General features: G+C 34.9%; 1 protein-coding gene across 5 annotated transcripts in view; it reads right to left on the bottom strand.

The window, feature by feature from the left end:
- FXR1 (FMR1 autosomal homolog 1) overlaps nt 1-12,363 on the bottom strand; it is a 59,062-nt gene that overhangs the window by 20,793 nt on the left and 25,906 nt on the right. For all 5 annotated transcript variants that reach the window (XM_082744683.1, XM_082744684.1, XM_082744685.1 and 2 more), the window contains exons 4-9: nt 7,195-7,266; nt 6,629-6,777; nt 6,320-6,413; nt 5,766-5,882; nt 4,432-4,602; nt 2,561-2,639 (exon numbers count right to left, since the gene is read on the bottom strand). In XM_082744683.1, the coding sequence (XP_082600809.1) occupies nt 2,561-2,639; nt 4,432-4,602; nt 5,766-5,882; nt 6,320-6,413; nt 6,629-6,777; nt 7,195-7,266 (682 nt within the window). The remainder of the gene's footprint in view (nt 1-2,560; nt 2,640-4,431; nt 4,603-5,765; nt 5,883-6,319; nt 6,414-6,628; nt 6,778-7,194; nt 7,267-12,363) is intronic.

Raw genomic sequence — 12,363 nt, 5'->3', positions numbered from 1 at the left:
CAGCAATTGAAGAGGTACAAAGAAAAAATAGAGTAGGACAGGGAATTCACATGATGTAGGTCTTCTCTGAGCAGCCCTAGCAGCAGTATATAAAAGCAACCTTCATTGTTAACACAGTGAAGCTCAAGCAGCAACTCCATCCTTGACCCTGCTAAAAATAAGCAAATGTCTTTTCGGAAAAAACAGTAATCAGACTGATGTATCATAATCCCTCCCCCAGAATCTTTGCCCCTTCCTTCTATGAACTATACCAGTGGTGAGTGCACATCCATCACCCTTCTGGGGTCTGTGGCAGGGACCTACCTGCAAGTTTTATTTAGTCCCACCAGAGACCGTCAATATTTTAACTGATCATTTCCATTAAATTCCAAAGCATATTGACAAACTGAAGCACACCTGTAGTATAAATTGAGCACTGAGCATAAATGCTGAAGGGACAGAGTAAAGAAGTGATTAAGGAAGGCTTCCAGGAGGTGAAAAGTTTCAATTCATTTTTAAATTAATGTTCACATAATATTTTTTATCTGACTTAGGAGGGGTGGGAATGGTCAGGGTCTAAAACTCGTAGAACCTGAATGTGTAAGAGAATTCTCTTGAACTTACCCACCAAGTAGTCCTCATTCCCTTTTACTCCTCAGTCCACTTTTTCTTTTTCACTTGGACTAAAAATGTACTATTTTTCAAAAGAGTGCTTCACCCATAAAACATTTTGGAGGGAAATGTAGTATTATTATATACAACAACCAAGAAATTGTTAGGCTACCTTTGAGTTTTTCACCAACATATACTAGTTACTGCTAATATCTATTTTCTGAAGAGTCCCAAACAACCCAACTCACCAAAGCAAACCAAGACAGAGTAGAGGAAAAAAAGAGATATGACAAGTACTCACATCATTGCACAGATAAATGAATAAAGAGAAAAACCAGAGAACTACAAAAATAACCAATTTCCTTATATCTGAAATATCGGGAATTTTTACTCAAAATTAGCACTACCAAAAACTCTTTTAAGACCAAGGCTATCTTCTATAGAACTGCTGCACTGGAAAAAACCGCAATTTCCTTTTACACCCTCATCGCCAAAACAGTTTTACAGGCGAAAAAACCTAAGTTAAATTATGCTCTGTAAAGTAGAAACCACAATGTTAGTACCAACAGGTGTCAATAATTGTGACTTAAAGAAAATAGGGGACTTGTTTTCAAAAGCAGCCTGTCAAAAGTGATTTCATTTGACAATGATAAACATTTGATAATGTTCTGTATCTATAATCATTTGTTAGAATTATATAGAAATACTTCAAGCTTACACTCAATTTTAACATCTCATCTCCCCAGCAGTTCAATCTACAGTGAACAAGAACCAATAATATGGAGCTTACTTATCTGGCAGTATGTCACACCTATACAAATGCTTGGGAAAAGTAAGAGGTAAACAGCTGAATACCGAGAAACTGTCCAAATTCTTGTCCCACAGTATTGTTATTGTCCCAGAGTATACTAAGTTGTTAACTGGGCAAAACAAACATCTTTTTAAAGTGGAAGTTCTGGGGGGTATTCTGTAATTTTTTTTTAAATAGGGTTAGACCAATAGAACACATATAGCAAAAAATCATTTCCAAAAGGCAAAACAGGCCGAATTATATATAAATGGAGTCCAAAAGGCCCTCTTTCACTGAGGTCAAGAAACTCATGAGACACAGCAGTGGGCAAAAACTCAAGCCCCTCCTAGTAAATGTCTCTGCTTTATGTTAATGCTTACTTTTTTATTAAAGGTTTAGGATAATCACTGAGTATTTACTTAATATATGACCAAAATTTTTGTCTCAAACAGCATTTAAATGGACAGATAACACCAATGTAGAGAATATTAGTAACAAAGCAATTAAACAACTCATCCCAAGTGGTAACGCTCCTTTAACTACAGCTTCACACTCAAAATACTGTCATTTAACTTATAGCCCATGGGTAAATAATATCCATTATTTATTGTGTCAGAAACTTAAAAGTGAAACCTCCCCTCCTATCATCATCACCATTCTTCTCTCCTACCCATGACTTCTTACCTTATTCTATGCCTTTGCAACAACCAATTATTATTTATTCAGGGCCTACTGTGTAGAAGTTTATTACCCTATTGTTACTCCACTCTTACTTTTTCTTCTGCACTAAACAAAAGAAAAAAAATATCACAAACACCTTCTCAGAAATACTATGACAATTCTGATGGACATATGAGTGATAAAAACACATTAAGTGAAAAAGAAGAGCAAGCCCAAGGGGTGAAATGGCTTTTAAAAAACATAATGATGAACTGTTACAAAAATCATGGGTCTTATTAGCGAGTCACCCTGTACAGAAAGAAATATCTTTACTTTATCATATGATAATAATGAGAAACAAGTCACATACTACTTTACTAAAAATAGAAAACAAGTAAGGCTATCAAATGCTCCATGTAACTATAAATAAAATACAGTATCAGACAAGATTAAATTTCAATTAAATTGCTATATTAGTAATAACATTTAACTTATTTAACATTAAGTAGAAATACCTACCAACAAGATTCCTAGGAACCTGAATAAAATCCTCAACAAATTCCAAGAAACCTCTAGCCTTTTTTACAGCATCAGCACTCTGCAGGAGAAAATAAACATAAAATATAACCCTGAAGAAAACCCCAATCCAAACACACACACACACACACGAAATGAGAAACTGTGAATTACTATGTTCTAGTACAAGATTCTGTTCAGCCCACTAAAGTGACATTCCAGCTCAAATAACTCATGAAGTACTTTAAAAAGAAAAAAAATTATTAAGAGGCTAGGAAAAAAGCATACTATTAGAATATCTTTAAGGGAAGGGGGAAAAAAACCTAAGTTGAGAAAACAAAATTTACCTTACTTGTGTTAGCCAAATTTTAACCCAATCCTAAATATATTAGGTCCATACTCCCATGTTAAGTTTCTCTAGGTGAATGTTAAATACAAATTAATTATATTGTCTACTCTGTCACACTTTTCATTTTCAACATAAATTATTTTAAAAGCTATTTTTGTGGAGATACTTTTTAAAAAGTACCTACAAATAAGATTAAAATTCCTTACTTCTAACTGGTATAATTTTAAAAGACTGGAAGACTGGAAAAGGGACCCTCTATACAATCTATAGTTCTTGGGAAGTTACCTTCCACTTTTACTGTGTTCTTTAATAGCCCATAGATGAAGTATATCATGCACCCATCATGTCATATAACACACAAAAATTTTAAAGCATTTTTAATCCTCACAAGCTGCAATGTAAGCACAACTATTTTCATTTTAAAATTAGGAAAATTATGCAGAGAAGTTAAGTAACTTTCTCCAAGTTCACTCACTTGGTAGAGACAATTCCAATCAGGTAGTTAGTATGGCTCCAAAGGTTTCAGAAATAAAATTTAAAAATCAGGCCTCTACTAATTCACTTTATGACCCAACTTTTCATGAGAAGAACTATGCATGAAAAGTCAAGATGTGAAGGACGCCTCAGAGACTCAACTGGTTAAGTGTCTACCTTAGGCTCAGATCATGATCCCAAGTTGCTAGGATGGACTGGGCTCTCTGCTCAGTAAGGAGTTGGCTGGTCTCTGTCTGCCCCTCCCCCTTCACTTGTGCTCTTTAACTCAGATGCACACACTCTCATAAATACCTTTTTTTTTTTTTTTAAGATTTTAAAAAATTTATTTAATAGAGATAGGGGGAGACAGAGGGATAAGTGAGGTAGAAGACTCACCACGGAGCAGAGAGCCCAACGTAGGCCTTGATCCCAGGACCCCGAGACCATGACCCAAGCCAAAGGCAAATGCCCAACAACTGAGCCACCCAAGCACCCCTCTAATAAATATCTTTAAAAAAAAAAAAAAAAAAAAGTTAAGACTTGAAATCATCACCCTAAAAACCTCATCCACTTTTTCTAATGTGAGGCATGGTCTTAAAGAAAGTCTGAATTATTTCTCAGGTTTGTTATTTTCCAATTCACACAAATGTCATAATTAACCAGAGACAAAAAATATTATCCAAACTCAAGTTCTTCAAAAGCTCCTCTATTATATGCTATTCACAGCTGCCAGTGTCTGGCACAGTAAGCACTCAAAAAAAGCAAATTATTTGTAATGCACATAAAACTGAGTTAAAATCAGAAGCAATTGCTTAAACTTCTGAGAACAGTATGTATAAATACTCTATAAATCTTTTATTGACCCATATAATACAACAGTTCTTCAATCTACCTGCACACACATAATGGTTACTGGGGCTGACTGGTTTTTAAAACTATTTCACTGGGAAACTGAAATTCCAAATATATAATCAAGCAAGTTATAATAAAGTTACTAACAAAAAAATTCTTTAAATGAAGTTACTGAGATGGGGGACAGACATTAGCTTACCTCTCCATAGATTCTAAATGTTCCAGTATCTTCATCTAGCTCAATAGCTGTAACTCCAGGAACCTTCCTAGCTTGCTGTATGTTACTACCATGTGTTCCTATTGCCAGGCCCATCAAATCTTCTCTCACAACAAATTCCTCATGAAAAGCTGCTGCAAGTTGTTTTGTGCACTATAAAAGAGGTATATTAAAATTTATATTACAAAAGTTCAAAAACAAATGGTTTTTCATATGCCCACGTTTATAGTAGTCATAATCATCAAGAAGCAGAAGCAAACCAAATGTGCACTAAACAGATAAACAAAATGAGATACATGCATACAAAATTATTTAGCCTTCAAAAGGAAATTTTGACACGTGCTACAATATGGACTGAGGACACTGTACTTAGTGAAGTAACAAAAAAAAAAAAAAAAAGAATACTCTTACGATTCCATCTACATGACATTTCTAAAGTAGTCAAATTTATAGAAACAAAAAGTAGAATGGTGGTTGCCTGAGGGGGTGGAGGGGTGGATATGGGAAGTTGCTGTCTAGTGGCTTTAGTTTCAGTTTTACAAAATGAAAAGTTCTGGAAACTGGTTAATTAACAACATGAACAGACCTAACACAACTGAACTCTACACTTTAAAATGGTTAGGTGGTAAATCTTATGTTGTAATTTACCATAATGTTTAAAAAAACAAAAAGAACTAAGAAAAAATTAAAGAATACTCCTTTGGGATCATATAACAGAAGGGGAAAAAACAGTTTGGTAAGTCTGTTTAATCATGATTACAAAAAATAGTTAATTCTAAAACAATTTTCTAGAATTACTGATATAAGAAGTTCTCCAATAGTGTGGCAATGAAGAATAAGAGAAAACAGAGTAGTACCTTAGGATGGGATAGAAAAGCAGTAATAGGCTCTTTTTTAAAACCTACATGCTATGTGTCCTCCTCTCGTCTTATCTAACAGTTATTATAGTGCACTAGTTAACTAATGGAAGTGTGTTATGAATAACCGCTGACAGGGTAGTAAAAAAAAAAGTTAAGGACAGAGTAAAGAAAAACTAGTAATATAGTTCTACTGGATATCCCTAATGAGTTTCTAAGTTCTTTGGCACCTGTTATCTATGGCCTAACAAAAAACTCAATAGTATTTAGCAAACAAAAGCTATTTGGGGAAAGTAACAGAAAAAAATAATTGCTCTAAGGGCACAATGATGCCTGGAATCAACCACAAAACAGGTCCCAAGGTACCTTTTAATAGTCAAGTAGTTTAAGCCAAGGAACTTGATTAATATACTTATGAAACTAAATGGGACACAAAAAAACTCTGATAAACCCACTTACTTCTAAATGCTTAGTGGCCTCTTCATTTCTGGACATAAGCATCAACTTCGTACGAATACTTCGCAAATGCATGTCACTTAAAATATTTACTCTCTTCACAGTTGCTTCGCTGGCAGACTATAAACAAACAAGTTAATCATTCAAAATAATCTTATTTTTCAAGACAATACAAACAAGAACCTTCCACATAAAACCGTCCTTGATCCTCATCTACTATACTTCTCTCCCCACCATTTCCCCCTCCCAAAGGCAATCCTATCCCCCAATTCCCTTTCTGAATTCCATTATTTAGTTCTGCTATTCAAATTATGATTGGGGTTAGGAGGGCAGGGGAGGATCCAGGATCCCACACATTCATAATATCATGTTGTTCAGAATGCCTTATTAAGATTTTTTTCTTCCACAAAAGATAGAAATTAACATTTTATAGCTGTGAAAAAATTTTCTTCCGTATGTATTAACATGCATACCAAGTTCATTTTATCTTTTCAAATATTTAATTATAAAACCTGTGCAACATCCACTGGCTACCTTAAAACATGTAGTTATCTTACCAATATCATTAGCTGTGTGGTTTCTGGATGGTAAAAAATTCTGCATGCTCCTACTGCTTTCTTAAAATCTTTATGTGCATTTTCATTAGCACACCTAGGGAGAAATTGATTCATATTTAAGACCTAAATAACAGATTAAACCAGAAGGCAATTATAATGCAAACTAAGTATTTTATTTTGACACTACCCATTAAAACTTTGTTTACTAAAAAGATTTTCTATCATAAGTTTTTGGGTGTTTGGGAAAAAGATTTTTGTAGCACTCTTCTTAATTCACAAAGCAATTCAACAGTAAACAAAATTACTCACGCCTCTCTCAAATCTTCAGGAACATCCACTGTGCATTTAAAGAAGGTATTTTTTTTGACAGTTTTATTTTGATTGACAGGCCGAAGTCGTTCAAATGTGACTATTTCATTGTAAGTGGCATCACAAGCAGCATATTCAATGACATAAAACTAAAAGACATCAAAATACTTTAAAAATCCCATCTGAACAAAAATAATGAGCTTTAAATGAAGTTCTAATTGCCTTGCTCAGCTTACTAGCAGACCCTCCCCCTTGTGGCACAAATACTAAGCACAGCTTAGTTACGTCAATCTGATTTGCCTAAACTAGATTATAGGCTCTTACAAGCATGAACCTTGGTGGTCCTCACATGCCTGAAGTGTATCCCTGAAGAGAAGCTTTGAGGTTTGCAAACTCAGAAAACAAATAAAAATAAACGGTCTAATGAATTTTTAAAATTTATGATCAACTATTTCCAAATTAGGAGTTCAGAAACAAAACTAAGAACTTAAGTAACATTTACAGAAACCAGGAGTTGAGGTATTTCTTTGGAAACTAGTCACAAAGCAAGTGTAAACATCACTTACTTCTCCTTTCATCATTCGAACTTTAGCCAACCACCATCCACAGGGTTCTTGGTCATTTGCTCTTGAATATACCTGAGGAGAGGGAAAAAAAAGGCCCTTGTCCATTCATCCTGGAAGATTTCAACATCACAATGACTTATGATAAATGCCAAATCCCATCAAATTCTAGAATCAAAAATGTCACTGCACTAAAATTAGTTAACCATAACTTAATAAAAGAGTTATGTCTGTTTAAACTTTACTACTGAAAAACAAACTGAACCCTTTTGAGGCAATTTGGCTCTTTGGAAATCTAATTCCAAATTCAGGAGATTTTCCAAACATAAATATTATTTTAAAGAATGCTCTTCACAAGGCAGTTTAACATAGTGTAAAACAGAGTTCTTTCACAGTTTATGTCAATCCTGTTCACTCTTAAGCACTGCACTCTGATGATTCAAGTATCAGACACAAGGATAAGCTAGAAATTACTAAAGACATTTTAAATATCACAACAATATTTCTAAGATGCTGAAATCAACGGTTTTCTTAAAGAACCCCAATTTTAAAACCTTCAAGGATATATTTAGAATTTAGATTCCTTCCTGAAGAGCCTAAATCAAATGCACTAAAATTGTTTAGCTGACCAATAAAAATTTAAATTATACACATTTAGTACGTGTAGCACGGTTCATAAGAATCTTACAAACCTCTTCTGTAAAAAAAAAAATTATCTTATATCCTCTGTATTTGTCATTACCAGGTATTTTGTAACATAACACATTAGAGAAGTTTCCCTTAGGGATTAGAGATATTTCTAATGGTACAGCATCTTGATATATCTTCAGTATGTGGAAAACTGGGGGGGAGGGGTATTGGAAGAGACAACCAAGAAGAACCACATTAAAATCTTTATTATATTAAGAGTACAGAGAAATCTATCAATATACGTTAACACCTATCTTTGGGTTAAATGCAAACAACCTGATAATAAGCAAAGAGTTTGGAGAGAAAGCGAAAGACTCAGTGAGGTGATCTGAGAGTAATCATGGAAGTGGGGGAATACTGGAAATGTAACTGAATAAGCCAAAATCTCACATCAACTTCACTGTGCATGATGATCAGAAAAAAAACCTACATACCAATCAGGCTCCAGTGGACTCAATTTTAGCTTTGCAATTCTTTATGGGCAAATCTATCTTGTAACTTTTATCTTTTTGGTCTCCAAAAAACAATAAATTTTACTTTTCTTAAGAATAAAACAAAATTCATTCTATCTTGCAATTATTTTACGTATCCATGGAACCTCTTATAAATCTAGAGGGAAATCTAATGATCTTAGTTTTTTTTTTCTATATCTTGAAACACTTCACTATTTCATCATCATTCATCAATTATTCCCAACTGTGCTTTAAAAAAGGCTATAAAAAGAAAAACAAGAGAGAGAAGAATGATGGTATCACCTGGAAGAACACAACAGTGAAATATAGCATTACTATTGCATCATCCTGGTTTCTTTACTGCATAGTCTTTCAAGAAAGTATAAAAAGACTGGAGACACCATTCTTGCAGTCTACTTCTGGTTTTCACTGAACAGTTAAGAATTCAGAATTTTTAATTTTCCACCCATAACTGCAAAGACAAAATTTACAGAGGAAGGGCTTGCACAATTATTAGAGGAATCTGGACTGATGCAGAGAAAGACAACAGCACTCTAGATTCTAATGATGAATGTGAAATTACAAGCAGAATCTCCCACCATGAAGCCTTTAGATGATGAATAGTCCCAAACATTATACTTCTAAGAAGAAAAAGGAAATTTAATATCCTCACCCAGTTAATCATTCAAACTGTGACTTCATCATACAAAATCATGCAACGAGACTCGGGACCATTCTGTTTTTCTAAAAGGACATGTGATCATATTCTTTCATCTTTTATGACTGTACACCAAAATGTACCCCCATACAAGCTCACAAGTGGGCAAATGCAAAAGGTAGCTATACAAAGATGACTAGAAAGAAACAAATGATCAAGACATGCAAAAAATGCAATGAGTTAGTCAGTGCAACTGGTTAAGTATGAAAATGATAAATCATAGCACAAAGGTAACTATGCTCTGTTCAATAAAATTAGAAGCCACTAAGAGTTCCAAAATATTCTTTTTTTTTTTTTAAAGATTTTATTTATTTATTTGACAGAGAGAAATCACAAGTAGACTGAGAGGCAGGCAGAGAGAGAGAGAGAGGGAAGCAGACTTCCTGCTGAGCAGAGAGCCCGATGCGGGACTCGATCCCAGGACCCTGAGATCATGACCTGAGCCGAAGGCAGCGGCTTAACCCACTGAGCCACCCAGGTGCCCGAGTTCCAAAATATTCTTAAAGAACTGCATTTCTGTTAACCCAAGTGTAAGATGAACCAGAATGAAATGATAAACTAGAACTTACTAGATGTGTTTTAAATTTGATTATAAGTATTTGTGAGAATTTAATCTGCGTTTATGCATGACAGCTGATGAGCAGTAAGTAGTATTTAGAGACCTGTACTCATTTATATATATATATATATATATATATATATAAAACCAAAACCAGGAAAATATGGCATTAAAAAGTTGTATTTACTATTTTTTTTTTAAAGATTTATTCAGGGTGGGGGAGGCATTAGAAGAAGGAGAAACTCAAGCAGACTCTGCTCTGAGCATGGAGCCCAACACAGGGCTCTACCTCACCACTGTGAGACCACAACCTAAGCAAAAACCAAGAGTCAGATGCTTAACTGACTACGCCACCGAAGCACCCCCGTATTTACTATGTTTAAATGCCCATTAAGATACTTAATGTTGACCTTCAGCATCCTTTTATTCTTAACTTCAGTGAAATTATCTGTAAACAGACTTAATTTTTTTCAGAAATGGCCCACCAGGACCAAATGATAAGTGCTGATGACCTTCTCCCTCAGTATGCCTCAGATTAAAAGAAACCCTTAAGAACAGGAGGGAATTGCCCATTCCAAGTACTATCTCAGAAAGGCAAGTTCAGCTAAACAGACTGGAATATCTGTTGGTACCTAGTGAATGGGTGTCTTAAAAGTTTCGGGGGAGGAGGGAGAATGGGTCTTTAAACTACCTAAATCCCTTTGCTCTAATTCTACTTTCACCAAAATAAAATTTTCTAGGAATGTGACTTCCTATGTGAGCTTACCACCAAATAAAGAGAATAAATCATTCTGGACTGCCTTGAAGCTTTATCTCTCACTGAACATTAAAATTCTGGATTTCATTTTATACTTACATCTATCTCTGTAAGCTTCATTAAAAATTTTACCACTGAAAGACAAAGTCATTCTCATAAAGCCAACTAAATCCAAGTTCATGAGCTTAAATCAAACACTATGAATTTGGCTCCACTTGAGTGCAGTGGGTCAAATCACTTTCTTTCCAAAATGAACAGTTTATCTTACACGATAAAAAATCACTTTAATGACTCATTAAAACTGTGCCGTAGTATACTGTGTCCCTGATGTTGCTCACTGTATTTATGACTCCATCACTGGAGTAGGAGCACCTCAAAGAAATTACCTTTATTCAGACTTTAAATTTCAAAACTATTCCCAAGGAGCAAATTACACTCTAAAGCAACAGCCCTCATTGTTTTAACATTCTAAGTTTCTACAAATCCAAGGAAGAGCTTTAAGAAAACCAAAGAGGACCCATGAGAGACCTAAAAGCACAACAGTACTCAGGCTGAAGAAGTCCAATTTCATGGAGTGGATAATGGAACATGAAAAATCAAATTCCAGAATTCTATTTCTGGGTTCTTTCCACCAAATAACTCCAAGTCAAGCTCTACTACAAAACAGGCTCTAAATTCTAACACACAAAGTACAGTTACTTAAATGAATTATAGTCATGTTATTAACCTTTCAATCAAGTTAATAATGTTTTTAACTATGCTTTTCAAAGTCACAACCAAATATGACCACCAAAAATAGACGGGTTTTAACCAGTTTTCACCAAATTAACTGAAAAGAGTATTTCTAAATAATGTTAACTATTAAACTGAATAATCTTAACAGCCAGTTTTATAATTGTTCCTTTATATTCACTATATCATCTCATTACAATTATAACCTATCATAAAGAAATGGAAAGTGTACATTAGGAAAGCAACTTTAACACCTAGAACACACTGAGGCGTTTTATCTACCTATACATAGTATTTTCTCATTCAACTATGTCGCTGATACTTTTAACAAATGGGTTTAAAGTCTTGGAAAATAGCCATTTCCCATGTAACAACAATCAAGAATGTTTACCTCTTCTTTAAACATATGCAAATTTCCCAAGCCCTAAGACTAACTGCAAACTTGGCATTATAAGAAAGACTAATTACAGATAGATAAAATTTTCAGACTGGTTGCAATAATCAAATTGAGACATTTTTTAAAGGTAGAACAGAGGGACACCTGGATGGCCCAGTAGGTTAAGCATCCTTCAGCTCAGGTTATGATCCCAACTCCTGGGATCAATCCCTGACCCGCATAGGTGCTCTCTGCTCAGGGGGGGAGCCTGCTTCTCCTTCTCCCTGCCATTCCACCTTCTTATGCTGTCAAATAAATAAAGTCTTTTAAAAAATAATTAACAAAGGCAAAATGGAAACTACATGTATCTTCATCTTTTGTATAAAAAAATACTGAATTTTAAAAATTTTAAGGTAAGGGTGGGCACCTGGGTGGTTTAGCTAGTTAAGCATCCAACACTTTTTTTTTTAAGATTTTTTTTTTTATTATTATTAGAGCACGCTCAAGTGTGCATGCCAGCATAAGCAAGGGAAACAGCAGGGAGAGGGAGAAACAGCTTCCCCACTAAGGAGGGAGCCCAATGAGGGGCTTGATCCAAGGACCTTGGGATCATGACCTGAACAGAAGGCAGATGCTTAACTGACTGAGCCACGCAGGCACCCCTAAACATCCAACTCTTGATTTCAGCTCAGGTCATGATCTCAAGATCCTGAGAATAAGCCCGCCATTGGGACCCTCTGCATGGAATCTGAGAATCTCTCTCTCCATCTGCCTATGTCCCTCTCCCATCTCACATAGGCTTACAGGTCCTACCCCCGCCCCTCCCTCTCTCAGTAAATAAAAAAAAGTTTTTCTTAAATTTTCAGATATGGGAGTCTCTTATCTCAA

This window comes from Mustela nivalis (assembly GCF_964662115.1).
Source record: "Mustela nivalis genome assembly, chromosome: 1".
Taxonomy (NCBI): Eukaryota; Metazoa; Chordata; class Mammalia; order Carnivora; family Mustelidae; genus Mustela; species Mustela nivalis.
The sequence above is the reverse complement of the archived record's forward strand: the minus strand, read 5'-3'. Positions and strand labels throughout refer to the sequence as shown.